Source organism: Syngnathus acus, chromosome 2, assembly GCF_901709675.1.
Source record: "Syngnathus acus chromosome 2, fSynAcu1.2, whole genome shotgun sequence".
Classification (NCBI taxonomy): Eukaryota; Metazoa; Chordata; class Actinopteri; order Syngnathiformes; family Syngnathidae; genus Syngnathus; species Syngnathus acus.
In genome coordinates, this window is record NC_051088.1 from 12,543,917 (window position 1) to 12,555,046 (window position 11,130).

Here is an 11,130-nt window from a genome sequence, read left to right on the forward strand (position 1 = left end):
TTTCCACTTTTACCAGCAGGGGGCAGTGCTCTTCATTTTTCAAGCAGACAACCGGAAGCTCTTGTATAACTTCCGCCCTTCGGGACAGTCCCCACTTAACATGGCGGTGTACTTTGCCTTTCGTTCGGCAGCGTTGCGTGAAGCCCTTGGGTTACGTAGGGGCACGCCGGGGTCTCCCAGTGCTATTGTGGGACTCAGGTTTCTATGTGCCGCAAAAGCGCCATTCCAAGAATCCACAGAGGAATATGAATTTGTCGAGCGTCTTATACCGCCCTCACGGGTCCCCACTCCGCCCAAGCACTCCGGACCGACGCCGTCTGGCTGGACCCCTCCGGCTGAGTCTCCGCCGTCACTCCCTTATATGATTCGCCGCTCCCGCATGCACAACATTCCGGTGTACACCGACGTGACCCACGGTAACCGCTTGATGACTTTGGTCCGGAAGGTGGAGGGCGACATTTGGGCTCTGGAGAAAGATGTCAAAGAGTACCTGAAGGACGTGACTGGCAAACAATTGCCCACTCAAGTCAACGAGGTCACGATGACATTGAGGGTGAAAGGACATTTTGATAAGGAGCTGAAGGAATGGTTGATCAGTAAAGGCTTCTGAAAGAGCTTGGACGATGGCAAGTGGCAACTTCCATGAGTCAGATTCACTCGCGTGTACCACGTGACAGAAAGTGACACCAAAAAGACGCTGCTTGGACTCTTGAGAACTTCATAAATGCATCATTCATCGATGCATCTCCATGAGAGCCATACTGTGTCGCTCATCGTTATTAATGTCTGAATTGCTTCTAATGAGTCCAAATAAATGTGTATTAAGTGTTGACAGTTGTACATACGCGACTGTTTAATTTCTTACGACACCGTGTGCCATGTTGTTTACTCAACAATTATGCCTTCAAGTATGTATAAGAACCAATCTGAGGATTAAGCATTGCAACATGTTACTGCTTGATGTACAAGATGTGAAATTGGCAATAAGCGCTTCTCAGTTTTCACACATTCAAAATTCTGAACAGATGAGTAAAATTTTTATTAATGTAGGACAATATCCAAGTACATTGAATACAGTTCCATTAAGAGAATAAAACAATGTAATTACAAATTATTTAACATTTACAAATGAGATGAAAAAAATATTCATGTATTCTTGGCTGCACTTAGGTGGGAGAGAGAAGCTTTGTATCGCTCCGTTAGTTTATCCAGTTGATCATCTGAGAAACACAAAACAAGAACAAAAATCTTGATTATGGAATCTACAAAAACCCTTGATTAAAATCTCTTATTAAAGAAAGCAATTAAAGTATTGTAGTTTGTTTCCATCTTGTGGCATCTTCAGGCAACTTTTTGGGAGGTCCATCCAAATAGCATTCATTGTACCGTCTCACTTTCCTGAAACATTTATTTACTGTGAAATATGGATGTTAGATATTGACTAATAATCTTCATACCAATGAAGCAATAGAAAATCAAATGCGTAAAATAACTCACATATGGTGCCCTCTCCTTGGCTCGTGCAACAACGCTTTGTCTGGAAGTGGCTCACAAACTGCTTCACAGCCGTTGATGCTTCCGATACCTCGTTCAGCATTTCCAACTCCTGTAGAAAGTCGCATCCAAGTGAGCTCCTGATTCATCTTCAACAAATTGTGCTTGTGCTTGTACCGTTGAGAAAGCTTGCAGAAGTTCATAGACTCTCTGGAAGACCTGTGGGTCTGCGCTAAAGCGAGGTCTCTCTTTTGTGCAAAAAACTCTCAGGTGTGTCTCTTCCACGTGGCAGAACGTGGTCATCAGCTGCTGGAGGTCGCACATGGCCACATGCAGCGCACGGCAAGCAGAGGCACGGGCATTTGGCTCCTCTTTTGTTGTCAGGAACTCACACTGAGTTGAGAAGAGCAGAAATCATTTTTAAAGAACTACATTATTGACTTGTAAGTGGCAGTAGTTTTGCTAATTATGACTCAGTAGCCATGTTAAAGGTCATACCTCAGACTTTAGCTGCTCCAGCATGGAGTGAGTAGATTTAATAAGGGCGGCACTGCTCTCAGCATTGTCTCTTCTTGGCTTGGTTGATTTAGCGCTTTTGCATAAAACCCTTCTGATAGAAATACAGATAGATGGGAAGCAGACGAATGACGGAAAATGCTCAAGAAGCAGGTTCTGGAGGAAGAGTGCAACATACGGGACATTTGAAAAACAGGGGTCCAGCGAAGGCGTGACCATTTGTGCAAGATTCTCATCTGTAAAAACCGTGTCGAGCAAGATCTTCATATCATGCGCAGTGGATGCACTTAAGTCCGAGACCTCAGCGATAAGATTTTCCAGGAACTGAAGCTGCTGGTGGCAACTGGCATCACCCTGGAGGAGGAAACATTACAGGGACACAAAATACTTGGTGTACGCACGACAACGTTGACCGTGCACACTGAGCCAGTCAAAGGAGTACAAGGGTTGGCCACAAAAGTTTTCCCACCTTGATTAAGTCCAGGCTGTCTCCTCTGCACAGCATCAGGTCCTGTCCAAGTGCAGCCATCCCTGTTTAGAAAGGCAGAACACGTGAAGAAGTGCTGCTAAGGGCAACATCTATACAAATCTCTTGGGGTTGCCATTGTTTTCAATTTAAATCCCCATTTTTCCCATCCACAATTTTATAAACCTGAAGATTTGCCAAATGTGAAGTACACTTTTCATCAAGCATGCAAATAATTTAAAGACCATCATATTACCGTTTGTCAAAATATCAGGATTACGGGTTCTTAATGCATTCTCTTTCAAACTGGCCAAGTTTGGATCAATACTGGGAAGACAGAAGAGGTCATTTTAACAAATCATTACATTTACTGACGTGCATATACATGCAAAACGTATGTCATGTTTTCCCAACCTGCAGCAGACCCAAGTCAGTATGTCAGTACGAAGCTGGGAAGGAGTGCAGAGCAGCTGTAGCATGTCCTCAGACTCTTCTATGTACACACATTCCAGCAAGGGACACGGCATAGCCTCAAAAAAGACAAACACGTCTTACATTAATGACATTTGTCAGGTGTCAGAGGTATTGAAGCTGGTGTTGTTTGCATTTATATATCCTGGAAACGTTGTTTAAAATATATATATTTTTAAATGGTCAAACTGAAAACAAAGTTTGGTTGGGATCGCAGAACAAATGTAATCAAGAACTGCAATATCAATGATGGGATGCAGACAGAATGGGTTTATGTAAACAAATTCCTAAGGTTCATAACAGATTCTAATCAAATCGGTAGCATCTGAATATCCATCTTTCTATTCTGGTACTTCATCTGAAGAAAAGCTAAGACTGAACAGAAGGCAACAAGCGACAAAAAGTACTATAATAACGAAACAAATAAGTTACCAGCAGGCGTGAATAAATGCGCCGAGCCTGCTCCGTCTCGTTCGAAACAGCCGCCATGTTCTTCGTCACTGACAAGAGCGCGCATGCGCACTGGTGGAGGCGCCGCGACGCTTTTACCACGGCCCCCTCCTGTCCGCAGGTGGCAGCATTGAGCACAACAGTCTACAACCTACCAGAAATTTGGAAGTGTACAAAGAAGAAACCCATTTCCGAGTCGAAACGTTATCGCTCGCTAGCGGAATAAGAAACCTTTTCAACCTATTGTCACGTTTCGGTGTTGGTTTTAAAGAACATCTTAAGACTGTGGTGGAGTCTAGCGACTTGAATTTTGTGTAGCCCACAAGACCGCCGCTACCCATCTCTGCCTTCAAAATGAAGAAAAAGGTATCCGAGAAAAATCGCCATGTGGTAGCGTGGCTCAACAAAGCTGAATGGGATCAAGTACGAGAATATCTTTACTCCAAAGATTCCAGTCTACAGAAGAATGCCCTTAATAGGATTTCGGCATGGAAAGCAAGGTACGCCAACAGTACTCCTGTGGCAATGGACTGCAGCGCCGACTTGGTGAGGTGTCAGGTGCTGGACCGTTCCGAAAAGCTGGACTCTCATGAACTGGTTCTGCTTTATGGAACGGCCCTGGTGAGATTTACTAACCTGATCACCGAACGCCAGCAAGGAAAAATGTCCCGGTCGTTAAGGAGACTGGCCGGGAACTTGAACATCCCAGAATGGATCGTAAACATTAGGCATGAAGTCACCCATCGAAAACTCCCTGCGTTGAAAATGTGTCGGAAGGCATGCGAGGTGGTTCTGGAGTGGCTCCAGCAGGAATATTGGTCCAGACAGTTGGGAGGTGTGCCCAGTGGAGACTTGGACGCACAGTCTGATGGAGAGGATGCAGAGATGGACATGAAACAGCAAGAAGACAAGCTGATTGCAAGGCAAAAAGAAATGGAAGCTTATAAGAATGCAAGGGAACTTTTGATCTCTTACGAAAAGGAGCAGTATGATGCTTGTGGGGGCGTACGTGAAGAAAAAAGGCTAGACCCTTTGGCGGATATGAGCTGGATACTCGGCGAGATAAAACATTTTTCTGTTGAGTTTGCCGAGTTGCTTATTGAGGTCCTCTTGGAAGATGGCTTCCTTGTTCCAACAGCTGAACAATTGTCATCATTAGCCTGTGACACCTCAGAGAGTGACTGGTTTTGTCCCACAAAGCCCAAACTCCCTCCAACTTTCCTGCGTTTTTGGCTCCCCCTTCTGAAAACGCTTAACTCGCCCACCTTCATCCATCTCTTCCTGGAGAGACTCTTTGCTGAACTGAAGCTTAACACCTGCGAGCAGAGCAAACACAGGATGTACTACACTTCTGGGTGGATCTCGGAAGTAATGCTCTGTAACAGCAACAAAAATGATTATCACTTTGAAACAAAGACACAGAGGAAAGCTAGGTTGAAGGACAGAATTTTTGTCAACCGCATCCAGCTGATGTGGCAGCAGCTTCTGTCCGCCTGCTTGGATGCTCCCTGTGCTAGTACGCCTTACCTGCTCCAATTAGTCTTGGAGGACATGGAGCATCCTCTTCCTCTGGAAACCCAGCAGAGGCTGATGCAACTCTGCTCCATCTACACTCAGACAGAACCTTCTGATCCAGACACAGAGCAGGAAAAGCGGCCTATTTACACACTGGAGAGTTTGCATGAGAAACTGCAACGTTCAAAGCGCCACGGCCATTCGGAACCGCAGAAGCGAACAGCAGAAGACAACAAATGGTCAGATGCTGAGGTGGAGAAAGCAAAAGTGCTCCGGGGTTCCCCGTGGCAAGTGTGCTTTGATAAAGTTTTGTGGAGAAATTTCCCTCTTGGAAAAGTCCCCGGCCAATCAGATGAGCCCTCGTGCCTGATGCTGGACAATTATTCGACTATGACCGTGTCTGACCAGCCAGCGGAGATGGAGAGCAGCACGGCGCAGAACGTCTCGGGACTTTCTGCTTCCACGAGGACAGCTGATGGTTTTCTTTGGAGCCACAGTGACCTCAGCAAGCTCAAAACTGGACTGCAACTTTTTTGAGTCTAATGTCAAATATACAGGCTGGTTGTTAAAAGCACATCTTTTAGTGGATACCAGTATTCATTATTCTTATTTAAAAATTAAAGAATTCTCGACAAAACTGACACTTTCTACTGACTTTTTAAACACCAATTATCATGTAAGAAAACAGCAGTTACCTTCTCCCCGACAATCTGACATGGTGGCGTGTAATGTTTTTTTGTCTATGTGGTCAATAAAAGTTGTTGTGCATTCAGATTCTATTTTTTTTTTTTTTTTTTTTTTACAGCGCTTTTTTCCCTCACCCTTAGGGTCATGGGGCTGCTTTCCCAGCTGGCTTTGTGCAAAACAACCTGCACTTGTCTCAGTCACGGTGTACATCTCAACAAACAAACCACTCACACAATCCAAAAACCAAAGAAGTATGTTCTTGGAAGCGGGGAGGGTCATGTGGAAGGAAACAGGATCATAATAGGGATATTCATCTTTTAAATGAAATTTGAGGGTAAGCAACAGGTGACTTAAACTTTTAAAAGCACATCAGGCCTTCAAAGTTTTACTACATAATGCTGTCGTCTAACAGCCGAATGGCAAAATTCACTCAAAATCTTAGGTCGATGAAAATTTATTTTTCCTCTGCGCAGCGTTGACTGTGCAGATCTTCCCATCTCTATCTGTTAACAGATTACAACCTGCTGCAGATGACTCTAAACATAGTGGCTCGTTTCACTTTATTTCAAGCTATTTGTTTGGTCTCACAGTCTTGGCTTCGTCATGTCAACATTTTAATAATGTGGGCTATGCAATTGACATGAGAAGATGAGCGCATTTCAGGTTCATTCTGAAATTGTACCTGAAATCCCAATGTCTCCAACTTTTTGAAAGTACGTAAACGTAACTGGCAAAATGGAGGCCACACGTTTCGTGTTCAAACTCCAGTTTTATTTTTTTACCAAAAAACATTCATAATATAGGATTAGCACCACACACATGTTTTACTGATGTATACGTACATGCATAATGTTGAGAAGCGGTATCAGACAGTTACGTTTACAAACAAAACAAAAACACGTTTGTTTCGTGGATAACAACAAAAGCAAAAACTACATACGTCATTAAACGCAACACCGCGCCATCTTGAAAGTTGAGTTAGGAGGCCTTCCAGTTCCTGCAGAGCCTTCCCCACGACAAGCCACTTTTGGATGTGCGCCTTGTGATCTACCGAGAAAATTATTCGAAACTAATATTTTCCTCCACGATCACCCATCTGTATCATCGCGACTTCGTCCAGGTTTGCGAAGAACGGTAAATTAGTCGTCCAGATGTCGTGCGTCACCCGTGTATTTATTTAGCGCTTAAACTAGCTTTAGCAAACAAGCTCGCAAGAACGACGCGATCGGACTAGGCGACTGCTTCAAAAAACAACTTGGATAAATCGTTACTTTTCTCTTGGAACTGAAAGGTAAAACATCTTCGATTAAGTTTGAATGGTCTTTGTAATTGCTTTGATCTGGGCCATGCTAACATTCGCTAAAGGCGCTAAAAACTATAGCGTAGGACGCAAATAAATTACACTAAATGTATTAGTTCTGTAACGACGTTTGGCAAGCAAACTTGATCAACAAAGATTTGCACCGTTAATCGGATTTTACGTGCGCTCGAGAAGTGTATAAGGACTTTGTGTGTTTCGGCTAGTTCCGGTTGCCGTCGAGAAGTAACCTAGGTCAAACGTTAAGCATGCGGTCGTTGAGTAAAATGGTGGCGCCTTAAAGCGAATGGCTCCGAACATTTGTGCTTTTGTAATTCGGCATTTCTGGACTACTGCAGACAGAATAGCAACTTAAGTGCCGTTAAAGTTTCGCCATCACGACGTTTTAAGTTTTGCTTGGCCGTGAGCATGCTAAAATGACGTTGTTTTGTAATGTTTGCGTAACAAGCCAAAAGTCCAAACATTGTTGATTGATATTGTAATTATTTTTATTGAACATCAGGGCTCCAGAGAAGTTTTTTCCTCCATTTTATTTAAGCCCATTTCTATAATAGGTGTGTAGTATTGTACTAATGGATCCATTATAGTAAGTAGAATGGCTGACCTAGCTCACAGATTAAATATTATTCATTTGGACAGGTGTATCTAACAAAGTATATTTTAATAGTAAGAGGCCCTGCAATCATAAATTGTTACGACTAAGTTTAAAAGTTTCTTACATTGAAATGTAAACATCTACTCTCTTTATCTTTACAGGAATAAGTTCTGCACTTGCTGGACATTTATCACCTGTCCACGTCCAAACAAAATGATAACCAGGAGAAGAGGCAATTGCAGCACTCCACTGAAGTCCCTGGAGGTTGAAGTGAGCACTGCTGTGAAAACCATAGAAGATCATCATCCATGTCTCCCCGAGGAGTTCCAAGTTGATGACTTCAATATGAGAACGGAGTTGGATGAATTTCTGGGAATCGAAGACCTGGAATGGTCTCCTGAGGGAGAGACAACGTCGCCAGTCTTTGACCTTGAGCTTGGTCATTTTTACAGCAGCAAGAATGAAGATTCTGGTGCAGAAGTATCAACCGCCTCCTCTCCAGGGAGTGGGTCATCCGCCATGAAGATGAGAAATAAGCAACGGCAAGCAAACCAAGTCAGCAACAAAAATGCAATCGCTGCTCGGATGAATCGTCTCAAAAAGAAAGAGTATGTTAACAGCCTTGAAAAGAAGGTGGGCATCATGTCCACGGAAAATAACACGCTCAAAACAGAAAACGCTCAGCTGACCAAACGAGTGGAGGAATTGGAAGATGAGACCAGGTACCTGCGAGCTGTGCTGGCCAATGAGAGCATGTTAGCTCAGCTGTTGTCACGGCTGAGCGGTGTGAATGGCATGAAATTATCCTCCTCGCTTTTCCAGGGCGCCGACTCAAACGAGCACGACTACTCACTGCCACGGAAACGTGTGAAAGTGGAGGCCAAAGAGACATCTGGTGGCGTGTGCCTCCACGTGGACAAGAACCATGTCTCTGTGGAGTTCTGCACTAAGTGTGCAGCCAGTGCAAGTGCCGCACTTAAAATGTAGGGTCAAGTACTTACCTCTGATTTCACATATTGAGATGAGACACGGCTCTTTAAGTTCTGACCATCTTGACGGTGGACGAAGACTGTTAAAATAACCAGGACCTGCTGATAGTGCATGTGTTTGATGACATGTTGGCTCGGGTGCTCGTTGCCGCTAAACCTTGTTGACAGTTTCTTCTAGGTAATGGTTGCTTCTACCAATGAGGGATGAATGGCGCTCTGAACACCTTAACCTGCTTGACTCCCATGGTAAGGATCAGAGCGGAGAGTGTTTTCCCCACTAGTGTTGAAGGCATTTTGGTCAAAGCTAGTCTGTAACAGCTATCAAAAGAAATCTTGAATGCAAGATGTATAAATGACGGTGAAGGTCCACAAAGAGTAAATTGGCTATCAGATTCCAGAAACATGGAAGAGGATTCAAATGGAATGTTTTTCCAATGGAGCTCTTTGTGAACCAGCACCATGTTACAGAAGAATCCCTTTAATATAGAGCCACCTGTTTTTCTTTATTGCTGAAGTGGATTCTGCTGGTGGAGGTTGAAGAGACTGGACAAGCTGCTGCCACCGTGGCCATTTTTGTCTCTCTCTTTTTTTTTTTAAAGGTAGTATCGGTAAAAATGGTATTTGTCATTCTATTTGCCACATATTTCCTAGTCAAGAGTTTCTTTACTGTTTTTTGCGAGCTCAATACAACTGCACTATGAGTGTTTTTTGTTGTGATAATTGAAAGATTATATCCAGAATCATCTGCTTTAGGTGATTATGTTGTCATAAGATGTAAATGTGTACATAATTTGATAATTTGAAAGTGTGCCCGTTGAGGTAATTGACCTCTGCAAGAAGATGAACAAATAAATCCTATTTTAACTGTTTCAGTTGCAGATATTTACATTGCTTTTGTGTGTATTGTTGATATTAATGCATCTCTCTTTCTCTTTCTAAACAGCAAGCTCTCTCCCGATAAAGGTCTTTCTTTTCCTCGGCATTTGGGTCAAGTCTGGTAAAGGTTCCAAGTTTAAGGCATGCGCTGAAAAAGGTCCATAGAGATGATCTTTTACATTTCGGCCTTTTTTCCACTTGGAAAGAAATGAACAGAAATATCCTTAAGTCGTTCATAGTTTTAATTTATGCACAACTAGGGATGGGCATTTGACCATGTGACCTTTAGGTGAGAACATTTTGTCTCACGTGTACAATTGAAATCAAGCCTACAATAGCAGAATTGACAGGATTTTGTAGAATATTAAAAATAAAAAAAAAGATCAGACCAAGATAAATTATTTCAAAACTTGAAGCCCCTGTTATCTGTATAACCTGCCAACGCAATTGAGTGGAAGTAAAATCAGCACAATGATCACTCTGGAATGTAGCTGTTGGGATTTAATCACTCTCATTGAAGCTCGTGTCTAAGAGTCAACACATACAGGTGCTGGCCAGTAAATTAGAATATCATCAAAAAGTTAAATTATTTCAGTAATTGCATTCAGAAAGTGAAACTTCCACATTATATTCATGCATTTCGCACAGACTGAGATATTTCAAATGTTCGTTTCTTTTAATTTTGATATTCATAAGTGACAACTAATGAAAACTTCAAATTCGATATCTCAAAAAATTTGAATATTACTTTGTTTTTATTAGCAATGTTGGCCAACTGAAAAACATGAACATGAAAAGTATGAGCACTCAATAGTTGATCGGGTCTCATTTTGCCTCAATTACTGCATTAATGTGGCGTGGCATGGAGTCGGTCAGTCTGTGGCACTGCTCAGGTGTTGTGAGAGCCCAGGTTGCGCTGATAGTCACCTTCAGCTACTCTGCATTGTTGAGTCTCGTGTTTTGCATCTTCCTCTTCACAGTACCCCATAGATTTTCGATGGGGTTAAGGTCAGGCGAGTTTGCTGGCCAATCAAAGACGGATACCATGGTCCTTAAACCAGGTACTGGTGATTTTGGCACTGTGTGCAGGTGCCAAGTCCTGTTGGAAAGTGAAGTCTGCATCTCCATAAAATTGGTCAGCAGCAAGAAGCATGAAGTGCTCCAAAACTTCCTAGTAGACGGCGCCATTGACCTTGGACTTCAGAAAACAGTGGGCCAACACCGGCAGATGACATGGCACCCCACGCCATCACTGACAGTGAACAATATTGTTTTAACTTTTTGATTTTGGCCAATTATTTTTAAAGTAGGCTTCAGTGGATTGAAACACATTTCAATTGTGTGCCCACATTGTGCTATTTTGCAATTCTATTGTCCCCTTTTACTGATAATGTCGAATGGTCTGCAACCCTTTTGGGTCCCATGGCTAGTGCCTGAAGATTGATGTGACTACAAAAAAGTCAGGAAAAGCCTACTGAAGTATGGTGGCAGCAGTGCACACTGAATCAATTGTCACATGGGTTTCCAAGCGATTGGTTAGTGGTCAATTCTGAACACTGCCACACACCCTTAAAGGTGTGCCTACTTGTGCAAGTGCATTATCTCACTTTGTACACAGCACCACTTTTTTTCATTATCGTTTTACAAGTTTTGGTCACAATGTTGGAAAAGTTTTGAAATGATTTATCTTGGCCTCATGATAAAAACCTTTCATTTTCATCATATACGATTTAATGGTAAGAATATAAGGAAA

At 42.8% G+C, this 11,130-nt stretch overlaps 4 protein-coding genes across 8 annotated transcripts; 3 read left to right on the forward strand and 1 right to left on the reverse strand.

The window, feature by feature from the left end:
- Positions 1–64: 64 nt before the first annotated feature.
- Positions 65–1,328, forward strand: mrpl49 (mitochondrial ribosomal protein L49). Its single transcript, XM_037274717.1, has one exon. It carries the CDS (start codon positions 101–103, stop codon positions 608–610), a length of 510 nt encoding a protein of 169 aa, XP_037130612.1. The 5' UTR covers positions 65–100; the 3' UTR covers positions 611–1,328.
- On the reverse strand, positions 1,019–3,481 carry haus7 (HAUS augmin-like complex, subunit 7). Of its 2 annotated transcripts, none has more exons than XM_037274676.1 (9): positions 3,380–3,481; positions 2,891–3,006; positions 2,733–2,803; positions 2,480–2,541; positions 2,189–2,364; positions 1,993–2,101; positions 1,672–1,887; positions 1,498–1,606; positions 1,019–1,220 (listed from the first exon to the last, which is right to left on the reverse strand). In XM_037274676.1, exons 1-9 carry the CDS (start codon positions 3,434–3,436, stop codon positions 1,147–1,149), a joined length of 990 nt encoding a protein of 329 aa, XP_037130571.1. In that variant the 5' UTR covers positions 3,437–3,481; the 3' UTR covers positions 1,019–1,146. The 2 variants fall into 2 exon arrangements, with proteins under 2 accessions (XP_037130571.1, XP_037130565.1); XM_037274670.1 differs by having other exon boundaries at positions 1,993–2,104.
- A 75-nt stretch (positions 3,482–3,556) lies between these two features.
- Positions 3,557–5,486, forward strand: las1l (LAS1 like ribosome biogenesis factor). Its single transcript, XM_037274656.1, has one exon. The coding sequence runs from the start codon at positions 3,752–3,754 to the stop codon at positions 5,447–5,449; it is 1,698 nt and encodes a 565-aa protein (XP_037130551.1). The 5' UTR covers positions 3,557–3,751; the 3' UTR covers positions 5,450–5,486.
- A 1,056-nt stretch (positions 5,487–6,542) lies between these two features.
- On the forward strand, positions 6,543–9,840 carry crebzf (CREB/ATF bZIP transcription factor). 4 transcript variants are annotated; one of them, XR_005101461.1, is made up of 4 exons: positions 6,544–6,890; positions 7,674–8,495; positions 8,670–8,747; positions 9,017–9,840. XR_005101461.1 is itself a non-coding variant. In XM_037280862.1 (3 exons), the coding sequence occupies exons 2-3, from the start codon at positions 7,726–7,728 to the stop codon at positions 8,677–8,679; spliced, it is 780 nt and encodes a 259-aa protein (XP_037136757.1). In that variant the 5' UTR covers positions 6,543–6,890; positions 7,674–7,725; the 3' UTR covers positions 8,680–9,840. The 4 variants fall into 4 exon arrangements, 1 of the variants encoding a protein (XP_037136757.1); XR_005101463.1 differs by having other exon boundaries at positions 6,545–6,733; XR_005101465.1 differs by lacking the exon at positions 6,544–6,890 and having other exon boundaries at positions 8,093–8,234; positions 8,335–8,495.
- Positions 9,841–11,130: the final 1,290 nt, after the last annotated feature.